Source organism: Pavona decussata, unplaced genomic scaffold (genome assembly GCF_977016875.1).
Source record: "Pavona decussata unplaced genomic scaffold, jaPavDecu1.1 SCAFFOLD_8, whole genome shotgun sequence".
Classification (NCBI taxonomy): Eukaryota; Metazoa; Cnidaria; class Anthozoa; order Scleractinia; family Agariciidae; genus Pavona; species Pavona decussata.
Genome location: NW_028145431.1, coordinates 2,789,976 through 2,801,907, shown reverse-complemented (window position 1 = coordinate 2,801,907; position 11,932 = coordinate 2,789,976). Strand labels below are relative to the sequence as shown.

General features: G+C 38.8%; 1 protein-coding gene across 1 annotated transcript; it reads right to left on the bottom strand.

Annotated features, from left to right (window-relative positions):
* Window positions 1–351: 351 nt before the first annotated feature.
* LOC146488943 (uncharacterized) lies at window positions 352–11,932 on the bottom strand. Its single transcript, XM_085114970.1, has 10 exons — window positions 11,507–11,932; window positions 10,533–10,721; window positions 9,077–9,226; window positions 7,685–7,943; window positions 7,400–7,488; window positions 6,473–6,752; window positions 5,840–5,932; window positions 4,736–4,880; window positions 2,432–4,267; window positions 352–1,630 (listed from the first exon to the last, which is right to left on the bottom strand). The coding sequence occupies exons 1-10, from the start codon at window positions 11,836–11,838 to the stop codon at window positions 1,425–1,427; spliced, it is 3,579 nt and encodes a 1,192-aa protein (XP_084971096.1). The 5' UTR covers window positions 11,839–11,932; the 3' UTR covers window positions 352–1,424.

Genomic DNA, 11,932 nt, shown 5'->3' with positions numbered 1-11,932 from the left:
TTACATCCTCGAATTCCCAGGAGGAGATTGTCAGATCAGGATGAAGATTTTACTGGTGAAACCAGGGGCCAATAATAATCGTTACGAATTTCCAACAATGCCGGTTTATTGAAATTTGGTTTCTGCATGAGCGCGAAATGACAAGTTCCCAGATTTTCAGTTACAAGTGTAAACGTTTTCTGATATTGGCCGTAGTACATCGTCCCGCATCTTGAAAACTTTTCCTCGTGCCCACTGCGTGTTTTATTTTAAGTATTTTATTGCAAAACATGTAACTAACGTGCTAAACACAACCAAAAACGAACAAGCAAACGAAAACAAAAGATACAACCACGGGCAAGGAGCAAAACCTTTATATGTACAACAATCCTTTATTTGTCGATCACTGAAAATATATAAAATTGAAAATTGGATAACTATAACAATTCCATAATCTGCAGTATTTATCAAATGGATATAAAGAGCTATAAAAATGCTATCTAAGAATAATTCCAATTCACTTTTCCTTTCTTCCCTGCACAGCCTCTGCAAGGTAACACCACGAATGGCTCCACAGTTTTTTCATATTGTTTTAAAACATCTCACTTTCTTATGTTCTTATTGAAAAACGTAGCTACAAACATCTTTATTCAACCAATGACTGCACTGAGCGTGCAGTTGTGTTTAGATCGAGGAATGACAACTGATTTCTATATCACTAGTTTATGAAGGATGAGAGTTTCCAAAAATGTGAATCCACTCTCTCACCACTCGCACCACAGCCACTTCTAAGGCCCAGTTCAGACGCCGAACTTTTCATGAGCCGAACTTAATTAAAATCAAGGTCGGCCCAAATCACGAAAATCCCGCCTTTTGATTCAGACGCCGAACTTAATTTACTTGAAGCAAAACCAATCGAAATGTTAGCGGGTTTTTTTTTTTAATTTTTTTATTTCAAATACGTTATAATAATTTATGCATTAGGTTCGGCTCATGAAAAGTTCGACGTCTGAATCAAAGCCGTTCCAAAGCCGAAATTCCCGGCTGAGCCAGGCGGGAAGAACGGCTGAGCCGTTCCAAATTGAAACAGCCGTTCTCAACTGATTCAGACGCCGAAATTTAGATGTACTCAATTCGAGATATTAGGTTCGGCTCATAAAAAGTTCGGCGTCTGAAGTACCTTATGAATCTTTTTCAAATTGGCACCAAGTGCAGAGCCTCTCATTCACGTGCACATTGAATTGTTTTGGCACCAGGCCTAGTTTAATGAAACGGCTTAAGGCACAAATGTGTAATACTATTACACAACGGTACGCCTTTGAAGATCTTCAATTGCCTTGCACAGACAAGACATCTTATTGGTTGCAGTACACTAGAGGACAAGAATCAACCCCACACGTAGTTCAATAAAATCATTTGCCTACATGACTGACATCCGTGACTTTTTACTTCTTGCCTCTTCTTCTTGCCGCCGAGCGAGCCCGTGTTCTTGCCGTTAGCGTACTGTTTGCGCCTGGTGGTGGTGTGCTTGGTGCACCAAATGCAGGTCCCGATGCGGGTGATCCAAACGGACTTCCCACAATTCCAATGGAACCAGAAGCAAAGTTAAAGCCACCAGTGGGGGTGGGGGTGGCAGGTGTCGCCACAGGACCTGAGAGGATGAGGATATAATGTTTAGAAAAAGAAGCTTTCAAACAATGTCCAAAAGCTAGCCTGAGGCCCCAGTTGTTCAAAGAGCGGATAACTTTATCCACTGGATAAGTCACTATACAGCGATGCAAATGTACTCCAACTAACACTTTTGGCAAGCTTTCCACACAATCCCATACTTAGATTTGACATATGCTTCTACTCTAACCACAAATTATACCGCTATCGGGAAAATCTTGCACAAACTTTAATCTGCCGGATAGCGAATTATCCAGTGGATAAAATTATCCACTCTTTGAACAACTCTAAATTTTGGCCTTGTATTTCTCAAAAACTAAGCATAAACCAGCGAAAAAAATCTAACGGCCATGTTCTCTGACAAAATTGAAAGCCACAGAGAGGGTGGGATGCTTTCACCTGTGTAAGAATAAAAATAATAGTAGAGAGATTAAAAATAACATGTACAGCAAACAGCAGAAATACCATGCCACCATGTTTACCCTATATTTGCTGCTAAGCTTCTCAGTAAAATTGAGCTGTTTTGTGTAAGTATCAAAGGCCAGAATTTTGTCAAAAGAATTATTCTGCACTTTTGTCATCTATGTACTAAGTTTTTCAAGAAAACATTCATGGGAATCTCATGTTTGCCGTAAACACAATTCTTAATCTCTCTAATATCAAGTACATGCAATTTTCAAAGGGTTGCTTGAACTAGATGACAATGTCCCTTTAAAAATGGTGAGATTGCACCAAAGAAACATGTTACTACTGAATAAAGAGATACAGGGTATCAGCTGCTTACCAAATTGAAAGCCACCTGTTTTGTTGTCAGTTGCACTGAAATTAAAACCACCAGCAGCAGTTGAATTAGTAGCAGGAGAGCCGAAATTGAATCCACCAGTGGGGGCTGCAGCATTATGGGAAGGGGTGGCAACATTATTACCAAAACTACCAAAAGTTGGATTTGAAGAGGTTTGCCCAGCATTCACGGCAAAACTGAAAGACGATTTTGAGGCTTGGTTGGTACAGGTAGGTGCCCCAAAAGGACTCTGGGTAGCTGACTGGTTCAATTGGGCTCCAAATGTATTCTGAGTAGCTTGGGTTCCAAAAGGACTCTGGGTAGCTGACTGGTTCAGTTGTGCTCCAAAAGTATTCTGGGTACTTTGTTGAGATCCAAAAGCACTTTGTGCAGCATTTTTATTCAACTGAGAACCAAAACTGAGAGGTGCAGCCTGACTCCCAAAGGTGTTTTTGTCAGTTGTTTGATTAACCTGTGAACTAAACGTAAACTGGTTTTTAACAGCCCCTGGGTTAAATGCACTCTTCCCTCCAAAAGTGTTCTGGAAAGCTGGTTGGCTCTGTTGTGCTCCAAATGCATTCTGGGGTGGATTTGTGCCAAAGGTAGTCAGGGAAGGATTTTGGGACTGTGTTCCAAAAGTAGTTTGATTGAATGGACTTGGCTTGGAACTTTTGTCAAGTGAAGCTCCAAAAGTGCTATCGGTAGAAATGCCTCCTAACGTGGCTTGAGCTGGTTGAGTTGACCCTGGTGAAGGCTGCATGTTCGTAGATCCAAATGCACCTTTATTTTGTGTTGTTAAACTAAATGGGCTCTGTGTACTGTTATTACTTTGTCCAAATATACCTGATGAACTTGCGCTGGATGATGGTGTGCTTTGAGTAGTTTTTGCAAGGAAACTAAAAGGACTCTGCGTTACCGTTACGGTGTTACCTCCAAAGGCTGTCACATTTTGAGAAGTGCTTGGTGCCAAAGTCAAAGTATTTGGGTTATTAACAGATCCAGCCCCAAGGGAGCTTTGTGACACAGTCTTATTTAAGCTAAAACCACTCTGGGTTCCACCAGGTGCAGCAAAGTTGAACCCTCCAGGTACAGATGCTGCAGAACTATTTGTCACTCCTGACACAACTGACGAGGAAACTACGGGAAAACTAAATCCAACCTTTTGCGCAGAGCCCTGAGTTGTTGCCACTGAAGACCCTAAAGCTGATTGGCTAATATTTGCCCCAAACTGAACGCCACCTGCAGGTGTATTTTTATGAGCGGGATTTGACAATGAAGTTGATTGGTCAGTTTTTGCAGGCTTTGTAAAAGGGGAATTTCCAAATGGGGATGCTGAAGAAAACTGGAATCCAGCTGTTCCTAGATTTGTTGCAGTTGATGTCAGTGTTGCATTTCCTTGTAATGCTGTTGTGCTAGGATTTAACGAGTTGACAGCTCCTGACGTACACGAAGCAATAAGCAAGTTTCCCTGTTTTGTTGTAGAAACTGGTAATGTTGATGAGACAGTAGTTGCTGCCCCCTGAACACTACCCACATTTGCTAACAACCCTGACCCTAAAGCCTGCTTTGACTGCACCAAGGGCCCCAATGATGCTTGGGATTGTATAAAAGCAGAATTGCCTTGCGCTGTGCTACTGGTCTGAGTTACACTAGAGGCCAGGTTTCCCAGGGGTCCTGTGACTTGACGCAGCATTCCTGTGGCCAAAACTGGTGTAATGAGGCTTTGAGTGGTTGTCATGGTTACTGTTCCTACACTTGTCACAGCATGAGCAGCGGGAATTTTGAATAACGACGAAGAAGTGCAAGTAGCTGTACTAGCCGATGAAACTGCTGTTGTCCCTAATAACAGTAAGCAAAGGTGGTAAGCTAATGTTATAATTACTTTTTAGGGGACAGGAGGAAGCTTCATTTTGTAAATTCAAGGAAAATAAGGGCTCAAATTTGAAAAAAAAAAGTTCAACAGTCTTTATTTTACCTTTTTTTTTTGTAAATCCAGAAATTCATAAATATTACAGTCTAACCCAGAAAATCACCAACACTACAATTATGCCTTTTTGGGAAACAAAACCAGGATGCAAGATAATTATTAAAATGCAAACTCAGTATGTTACTTGTGACTTGGTCTTGAGTCTGATTGATCACAGAACAACAAACATAATTTTCAGAAATAACTCTAACCATTCATAGTTTTCTCAGACACACTGCAAGACCAGTGAAAATGAGACAAAAAAGATACAGTACACGTACAGCTGTACATTGCATAAAGAGTCCATTTAGTGACTAAAGTCTGACCAATTTCCAGCACACCTGACTTTGACGTTTCCTTTTCCTCCTCCTCCCCCTCCTCGTCATCATCATCATCTAGAAATTTCTTGACCCTTTCCCATGCTAGTTTACGGTCAATCTTCATCTGTTCTTGGTTAATTTTTCTGGTTACAGTTCTTCTTTGAGGCTATAAGCAATAAAATAAATATAAATACAGTGATGATAAAAATGATACAATAATATTATTGTATAGCACATCAGAAACACTGATTGATAGTGAACTGACAAAATAAAACATTTTTTATTTAACTCAATTATTCAATGTACTCCACATTTTCTCAGTGACTTTCACGACGCAGTCTTATGATTTAAGGGTTTGCCCTTCATCAGAGCAAATCAAGGAATTGTGCATTGTACAGTGTACAGTCGACTCCCGATAACTCGAATCTTCAAGGGAAATTGAAAAAGGTTCGAGTTGTTGGGAGTTCGAGTTATCGAGGGTAAAATTATATAGAAAATGGCCTGAAAGGAAAGGAAAATTGGTTCGAGTTAGCGCGAGGTTCGAGTTAGCGAGGGTTCGAGTTATCGGGAGTCGACTGTATGAGTTTATATAGTGAGCAGTGGAGCTACATGTATGCTATTGGTGGGAGTGTGTTAATGTGGAAAACATGATGGAATTAGTCAAACGGAAAGTGTTTGTTAATTCCATTGGGATTGAGAATGCGAATTGGAAGATGTATTTTGTTCTAAAGTTTTGCAGGTTTCATGGTAACACAGAAACCCGTAAAACTTTAGAACAAAAATTCATCTTCCAAACAGGCACTTTCATTCAACTAATAACAACACGCTTTTCATTCAACTAATAATTTTAATCTTGTTTTCCATGCTACCATGCTCTTCACAGTGGACATGTTACCTTTAGCTTTCAACTCTGTTGATAAACCAAACATTTGTTTCTACTCCCCAATGACACAACACCACAGTTTCTTTACATGTACAAACTAGCCCCCTTTTGATTTAAGGCCTCACTGGAGAATTTTGCAATGGGAAAATTTTTTTGGAGCGGGTCTGGCCTGTCATTGCTTACTACATAATTAATATCAAACACATAACAAGTTTACAGTATGGCAGACTGTTGTATTTTACCATATCTGATTCCTCATTTGACGCACAGTAAACAGGAACAGCTCGCCTTCTGGAGTCTTCTTTGGAAAGAAATCTTGGAACTGTAAATCTTTTCTGCAATCAAAAACAAACATTTCTGTGAACTGTGACATACATGTACACATACATGTATGCAAAAATATACCGGTAGTCAATGCTGTCTATTCAGTCTACTTATAATTCGATAGGTTTGAAACAGGTCCAAACCTACAGTGTAATTTTACTAGACTGTTCACAGTCCCCTACTTTACCATGAGATTTTCGAGACTCATATGCTTCGATTGAACTGCTGCCATTTTGGTTTGTAGCATTGAGTACAACTAGGGTAGAGTGTCTAAACTACCAAGGGGCCCCTAGTCAGGGTACATTGTGTGGGGGAGGAGGGGTGGAGAAAATATTTTTCCCGCCCCTCTCTCCCCCACTTCTGCCCTTTTCGGTAGTTTAAAAACTCTCCCCAGGTTGCGCTCCCCAGTACAAACCAACTTAGATGAAAGTAATTCGATTGAAGGGAACAAGTCTCGAAAATCCCATGGAAAAATAGAGGACTGTGAACAGTCTATAATGTTATTGGGGTGTAAAATTTATGTATGCCTAGTTTACAAAACACTTCCTTACCTTTCCTCCCACAGTGCTAGTATCCTTGCTCACAGGTGGCTGACTGTCACTGCCTTTGTTCTTAAAATCACCTGATTTCACTCCAGTGACATATGTTTGCTGGGGTTTATTGACATCAATGTCTTCAGTTTCCGAAGACGAGGAATTCTTGGTTGAAGATTCCTGGCTTTCAGCATCACTCATTTGTGTGTCTGTATCATGAGTAGGTTTTCTCACGTCATGAGCTGCAGAATCAGTTACATGTATCATGTGTGTACCTTCTCTTTCCACTGCTGTAGGCCTGTAGGAGAAAACTGGTTAATTTTTCCACTTTCCAGACAACTTCAGTATTGTTCTACGGGCTGGAACCTCTCTGGTGAACATAATTATAGTATATATGACAAGAATGGAAACTTAAGACATTAATATTATTATTAAAATATTATTTTACTTTGCAGGCTTATTGATGGTTTGTTAACCTTCAAGCCCCAGAAGTGTTGTATTTAAAGGAACATAGATATAGGAAGCCTATAGTTAATAAGCCCCCGGCTTCTATATAGGCTTCCTAGCCTTTAACACATTTAATATTGTAAATAGTCAAGTATGAATATTGTAATAGTAAGAATATTGTGTGTCGTCTATAATGTATTTATGTTGTATTTTTTTGTTAATGGCAAATAAATTGAATTGAATTGAAATTGAATTGAACATCGTCATGTACAGATTTACAGTGTTTGGTCAAAACCAAACCAATTTTTAAACAAAGCACCTGTGCTCAAACATGAAAGAGCATCTTATAGCTCTTTTTAAAATTATAGTTCCACTGACATCAACCAGGTGAAGGCAAATATCATCCATAAAGTACCTAATAAGCAAGAATCCAAACATTGAACATGAACAACTCCAAAATCAAGCCTTCAGTACAATGTTCAAGTAGCTCTTACTTACCTCTGATCTTCCTGGTCGTCTGCTGGAGAAGAGTTCTTGGCTTTTTTGGATTTGTTTTCTTCAGAGTCTTCTTCACTGCTGGTAGTATCCTGTTAAAATTAATTTTCCATACTGTAGTTGTTATTTATTCTAAAACTGAATTGACCAAAAATTGCCATGTCCCTGACGGACGGTTTTCCCACATAAAAAACCTACACAGGTTGCTAATTAGATCCCATTCTTACCAGTAAAAAACCAAAACAAATTTATTGATAAAAAATAACTATTATAATAAGTTCATCTTACATGCAATGAGTTTGTCTCAATGTTCCTTCTTTTCTGTACTACAAGTACAGGCTCTCCTGGTCTTTGATCTCGCCCATTCTCAGAGGAAACACTGCGTTCTATGACCTTGCTTCTCTTGCTGGATTTGTCTTCTGTCGATACTTCTTCGCTGACACGAATGGCTGCCCTCTTGAGGCCTCCAAAGAAAGATCTGTTCAGTCGACTGGAAACTTCATTTGTAGAATCAGCATTCTCACTGTTCACTGATTTAGTAACTCTCCTGTGAAGCAAGTACTGTACATGTAAAATGCCATGAATCATTCACATCCTCCAAACAAGCCTTCTTGCCTTGTTGGTTGTATCTGGGCATGACCATGTGCTATTGAAGTTAAGGAATTCAAGGAGCTTTCTAAGAGTTTTCCAGGAAAATGAAAGAAAATTTTCACAGCAACCTCAACCTCGTTAACAGTGTCTCTCCTTTTCCCATCCCACGGAGAAGAAGAGAGCCCCTGGGAATGAGGTTGCAGCAACTTTTATTTTGAACACTAATTAAAAACATTTTAGCTTAGCCATCATTAAAAGCACACAGCTTCACTCAAACGTCAGTTACATTAGCTCTCTTGAGCATCCAAGTCCATAATTATAGCCTTTCAACAGCGCCCGAAATTGCGCTTTCCTGGTCGCCAATGCGACTAAAAATTTTGCACTGGCGACCAGAATTTCACAACTAGTCGCCAGCGGTCGATTAGCTATTTCATGCCACGATCATTATTCAAACAATAACTTTGATTTTCAGCCAAATCGTTTAAAAATAAAATTCAAAGCCGCCCGCCAATTGGTTACTTACTTTTTACCTTTCCACTGCTTTTGAAGTATAAGACCGATTTTCCTGTTATTACAAATCTATCACAACGCTTCACAGCTCGAGCAGTGCGAAGCTTCGCCGCCATGTTTTGTGAACGAGAAATGCTGCACGGTTGTGGCCTGGTGCGAGCAACATGGCGATCCGTCGATCGTCTTGACAGAACGCGAAAGGAAAGATCGTTTACAGTTTTGAACATAGAGCAAAGAACCAACCGGCAGTTTTTTAATCGGGTAAATTTCTTCTCCACAAGGTAGAGACAAGAGAAGGTATAAAGTTGACATCTGGCAACCCAAAATTTTGGTTTGCGTTTCGCTTCGAAGCAAAATTTTATTAACACTTTTTTTTCTACTTTTTGGCGACCACATTTTTCCATATGGCGACTAAAAAAAAAAAAATCAGTCGCTACTTGGCGCCTGCCTAAAAAAGTTAATTTCGGACCCTGTTCAAGCTTCCAAATTTGACAATTCTTTGGTGTTACTGATACAACCAATTAAAATTCTTCCTGATAAAAGAGAAAAGCACCACCAGAAGATTAAAAAATAATTCACCTCTTTGTTGGTCTAAGTATAAGTTCAGGATCTTCATCGTCATCAACAGCAAAGCTTCTTTTTCTGCTTTCCTTGAGTGCAGAGAGGACTGACGCTCTACTACATGGATTCACGTAATCTGGTGTTGTTCTTTTCAAAGGGCTGTTAGATCTTAACATCAAGACATGATCAGTATTCAATTACATACATGTGTACACTGAATAAATATGCTAATGTTTTGTATTCATGTGGGGTTTAATTTCCTTATTTTAGAGCTTTATTAATGACTGGTAATAATACACATACATGTATCAAACATGATTAAGAGTGTGAATCTCTTTGTTTTCTCTTCGTGAATCATTACTGAGCTTGAGAAATGAAAATGAAACCCACAGAAAGAAAATGCAGGTCAAAGTGTGGAACACTTTCAATCCTAGTAATAATATTATCAACATACACATTCTCCTGACTGTTCTCCATATTTCTTAGGGTATTAGTTGGGAGAATTCATTTAAAAATCAAGATATTTTATCTTCAGTGATCATTTTCTTTACTCTCATGACTTGTTTGTTTGATCAAGCAGTGGGATTGTAAGGAGAAATTACATGCTGACTACTGTTGGGTTTGAAGGATTAATTTAATATTCAGTTGCAGGCTATAACACAAAATATACACAGTGATTGTGCATTTAGTGATAACACAATATTTTACATTTATAATTTTCTCTTTATTCCTGAGATTATAGTCCTACAGTATGTGTAAGTACATGGAACTTAGACAAAGATCAACATGTAAAAATTAAACTGATTAAAACAATTTTCAACCCCTATATACAGTCGACTCCTGAATAACTTGAGCCTTCAATTTAAATTGAAAAAAGTTCCTGTTATCAAGAGTTCGAGTTATCGAGGGTAAAATTATATAGCAAATGACCTGAAGGGAAAGCAAAATTGGTTTGAGTTAGAGGGAGGTTAGAGTTAGCGAGGGTTCGAGTTATCGGGAGTCGACTGAATATACAAATGGGAGGGTATTGGTTGGCTTGATAACTCAATTGTTAGAGCACTGCATCACCGCAAAGATCATGGCCTTGAATACCCATCAAGCCTGAATTTTCTCAAGCTTTTTTTGTAATTGCTTAAGTTGTACAAACATGTACAGCCTGTGCAGACTGTACTTCACTGCAATAGTCTGCCATTTATTAATTGTTTCATCCACCACTCAAATATGACATTTCAAATGAAATATCATATATATATGAAATGTCATATTTCACTTCCAGTTATTTTTCAAACCAACACAAAACCACAGCATATCTACAACAATGCACATACATGCACATACATGTACCATGTACATAAAGTTTATTTCGAATTTGAAGCACTGATGTCATGTTTAGTCACACCAAAGTACACGACTGTAGTTCTAAACATGTACATGTATGTACCTGACCATTCAGTTATGAAAATGGTGAACTTACAGAGTAAAGGTCTTGGTGACATCAGGTGAAGCAATCTTCACTGTTGAAGGTCTCTGCAATGCTGGGTTCAACAGGCTAAAGTGGTTTGATCTACGCCAATAAGCCACAGAGTTCCCTCTGGAGAGGTATGGTGTGCCAAGCTCTCCGCTATTATTCCATGTTTTTCTTGCTTGAAAAGGTGTAACTGTACTGAAAATTCAAGTTAAATAAAATACAGTTGACCCTCTTGTAGAGCTGTAAGTAACCAACCTTGGAGTCAGAAGAGGCCAAATAATCAGATCATATTTGTTGCTGAATGGAAATGTTTGTCGTAAAGGGAGAGGTAATTCAGGAAGTGTTTACTGTAATAATTAGGCTTCAATCTGTTTAAAAAATGCCATTCACTGCTCCATTCACACTGTTCTATGTTACTTTTCCATTTACAGTTATATTGTACAGTACCTGAGAGCAGAGTATCGTCAAAGGGGGCTGACTGTCATTACAAGGTAAGTATAGTAAACATGTTGTAACACAGAGTGTGGACCTTGTCTTGTAGTAGTTCATGCAATCTATCTTGCACTGAAAGTGTGTCGACAAGTTCCACAAAACATTTCACAGTTCACCTTGTATCAACTGAAATTATTGCAACTCAAGTTGCTATATGCTGCAGAAAGTAAAAATGATGTCTACTTTCTATGTAACTTGTCTCACAGCGCAACTTTTTATGCAACTTGTCTTGCAATGCAATTTTTATGTACCTTGGCTCGCAATGTCAGTTTCCACGCAACTTCTCTAATGCAATTCTCATGCAACTTGAATCACAATACAAGCTTTCATGCAGCTTGTCTTGCAATGCAAGTTTTCATGTAACTTGTCTAACAATGCAAGTTTCAAGCAACTTATCTTACAATGCTAGTTTTAGACCATTCCAAGACAAGTTGTACAATGTAACACTGCCTAAAGCATTATTAAGCTTAAATTAAGTTAACTCTTACCTCGTATTAAAATTTAGTCGTTTTGTCACTTCCGATAGTAATGGCATGGGCGATCTAAGTGTGAATTGACCTTTCGGCAAACCAGTAAACGGTAGATCTTGAAATTCTGGACGATCATTGGTCGTTTTTTCTTGAAATAAAGTCACATCTGGTTCATCATCCGCGGTTTCATGCCGAACATCTTCGTTTTGTTTCCTTCCGAAGTTGTACGCGTAGATCAGAAATGTGAATACGAGAAGTAGACTCCAGAACAGGCCGAAAAATGCCCATAAAATCAAAATAATCAAGCCAAGTACAGCTAAAACACGAATTTCGCTTTCTTTCAAAGCCATTTTACTCGAAAGAAAGTGGTGAAATTACCTTCTGCACTCGTTATTTCGATCGAACGTAAAGCCGCATTGCTTCTGACAGGAAAAATGTCGGACA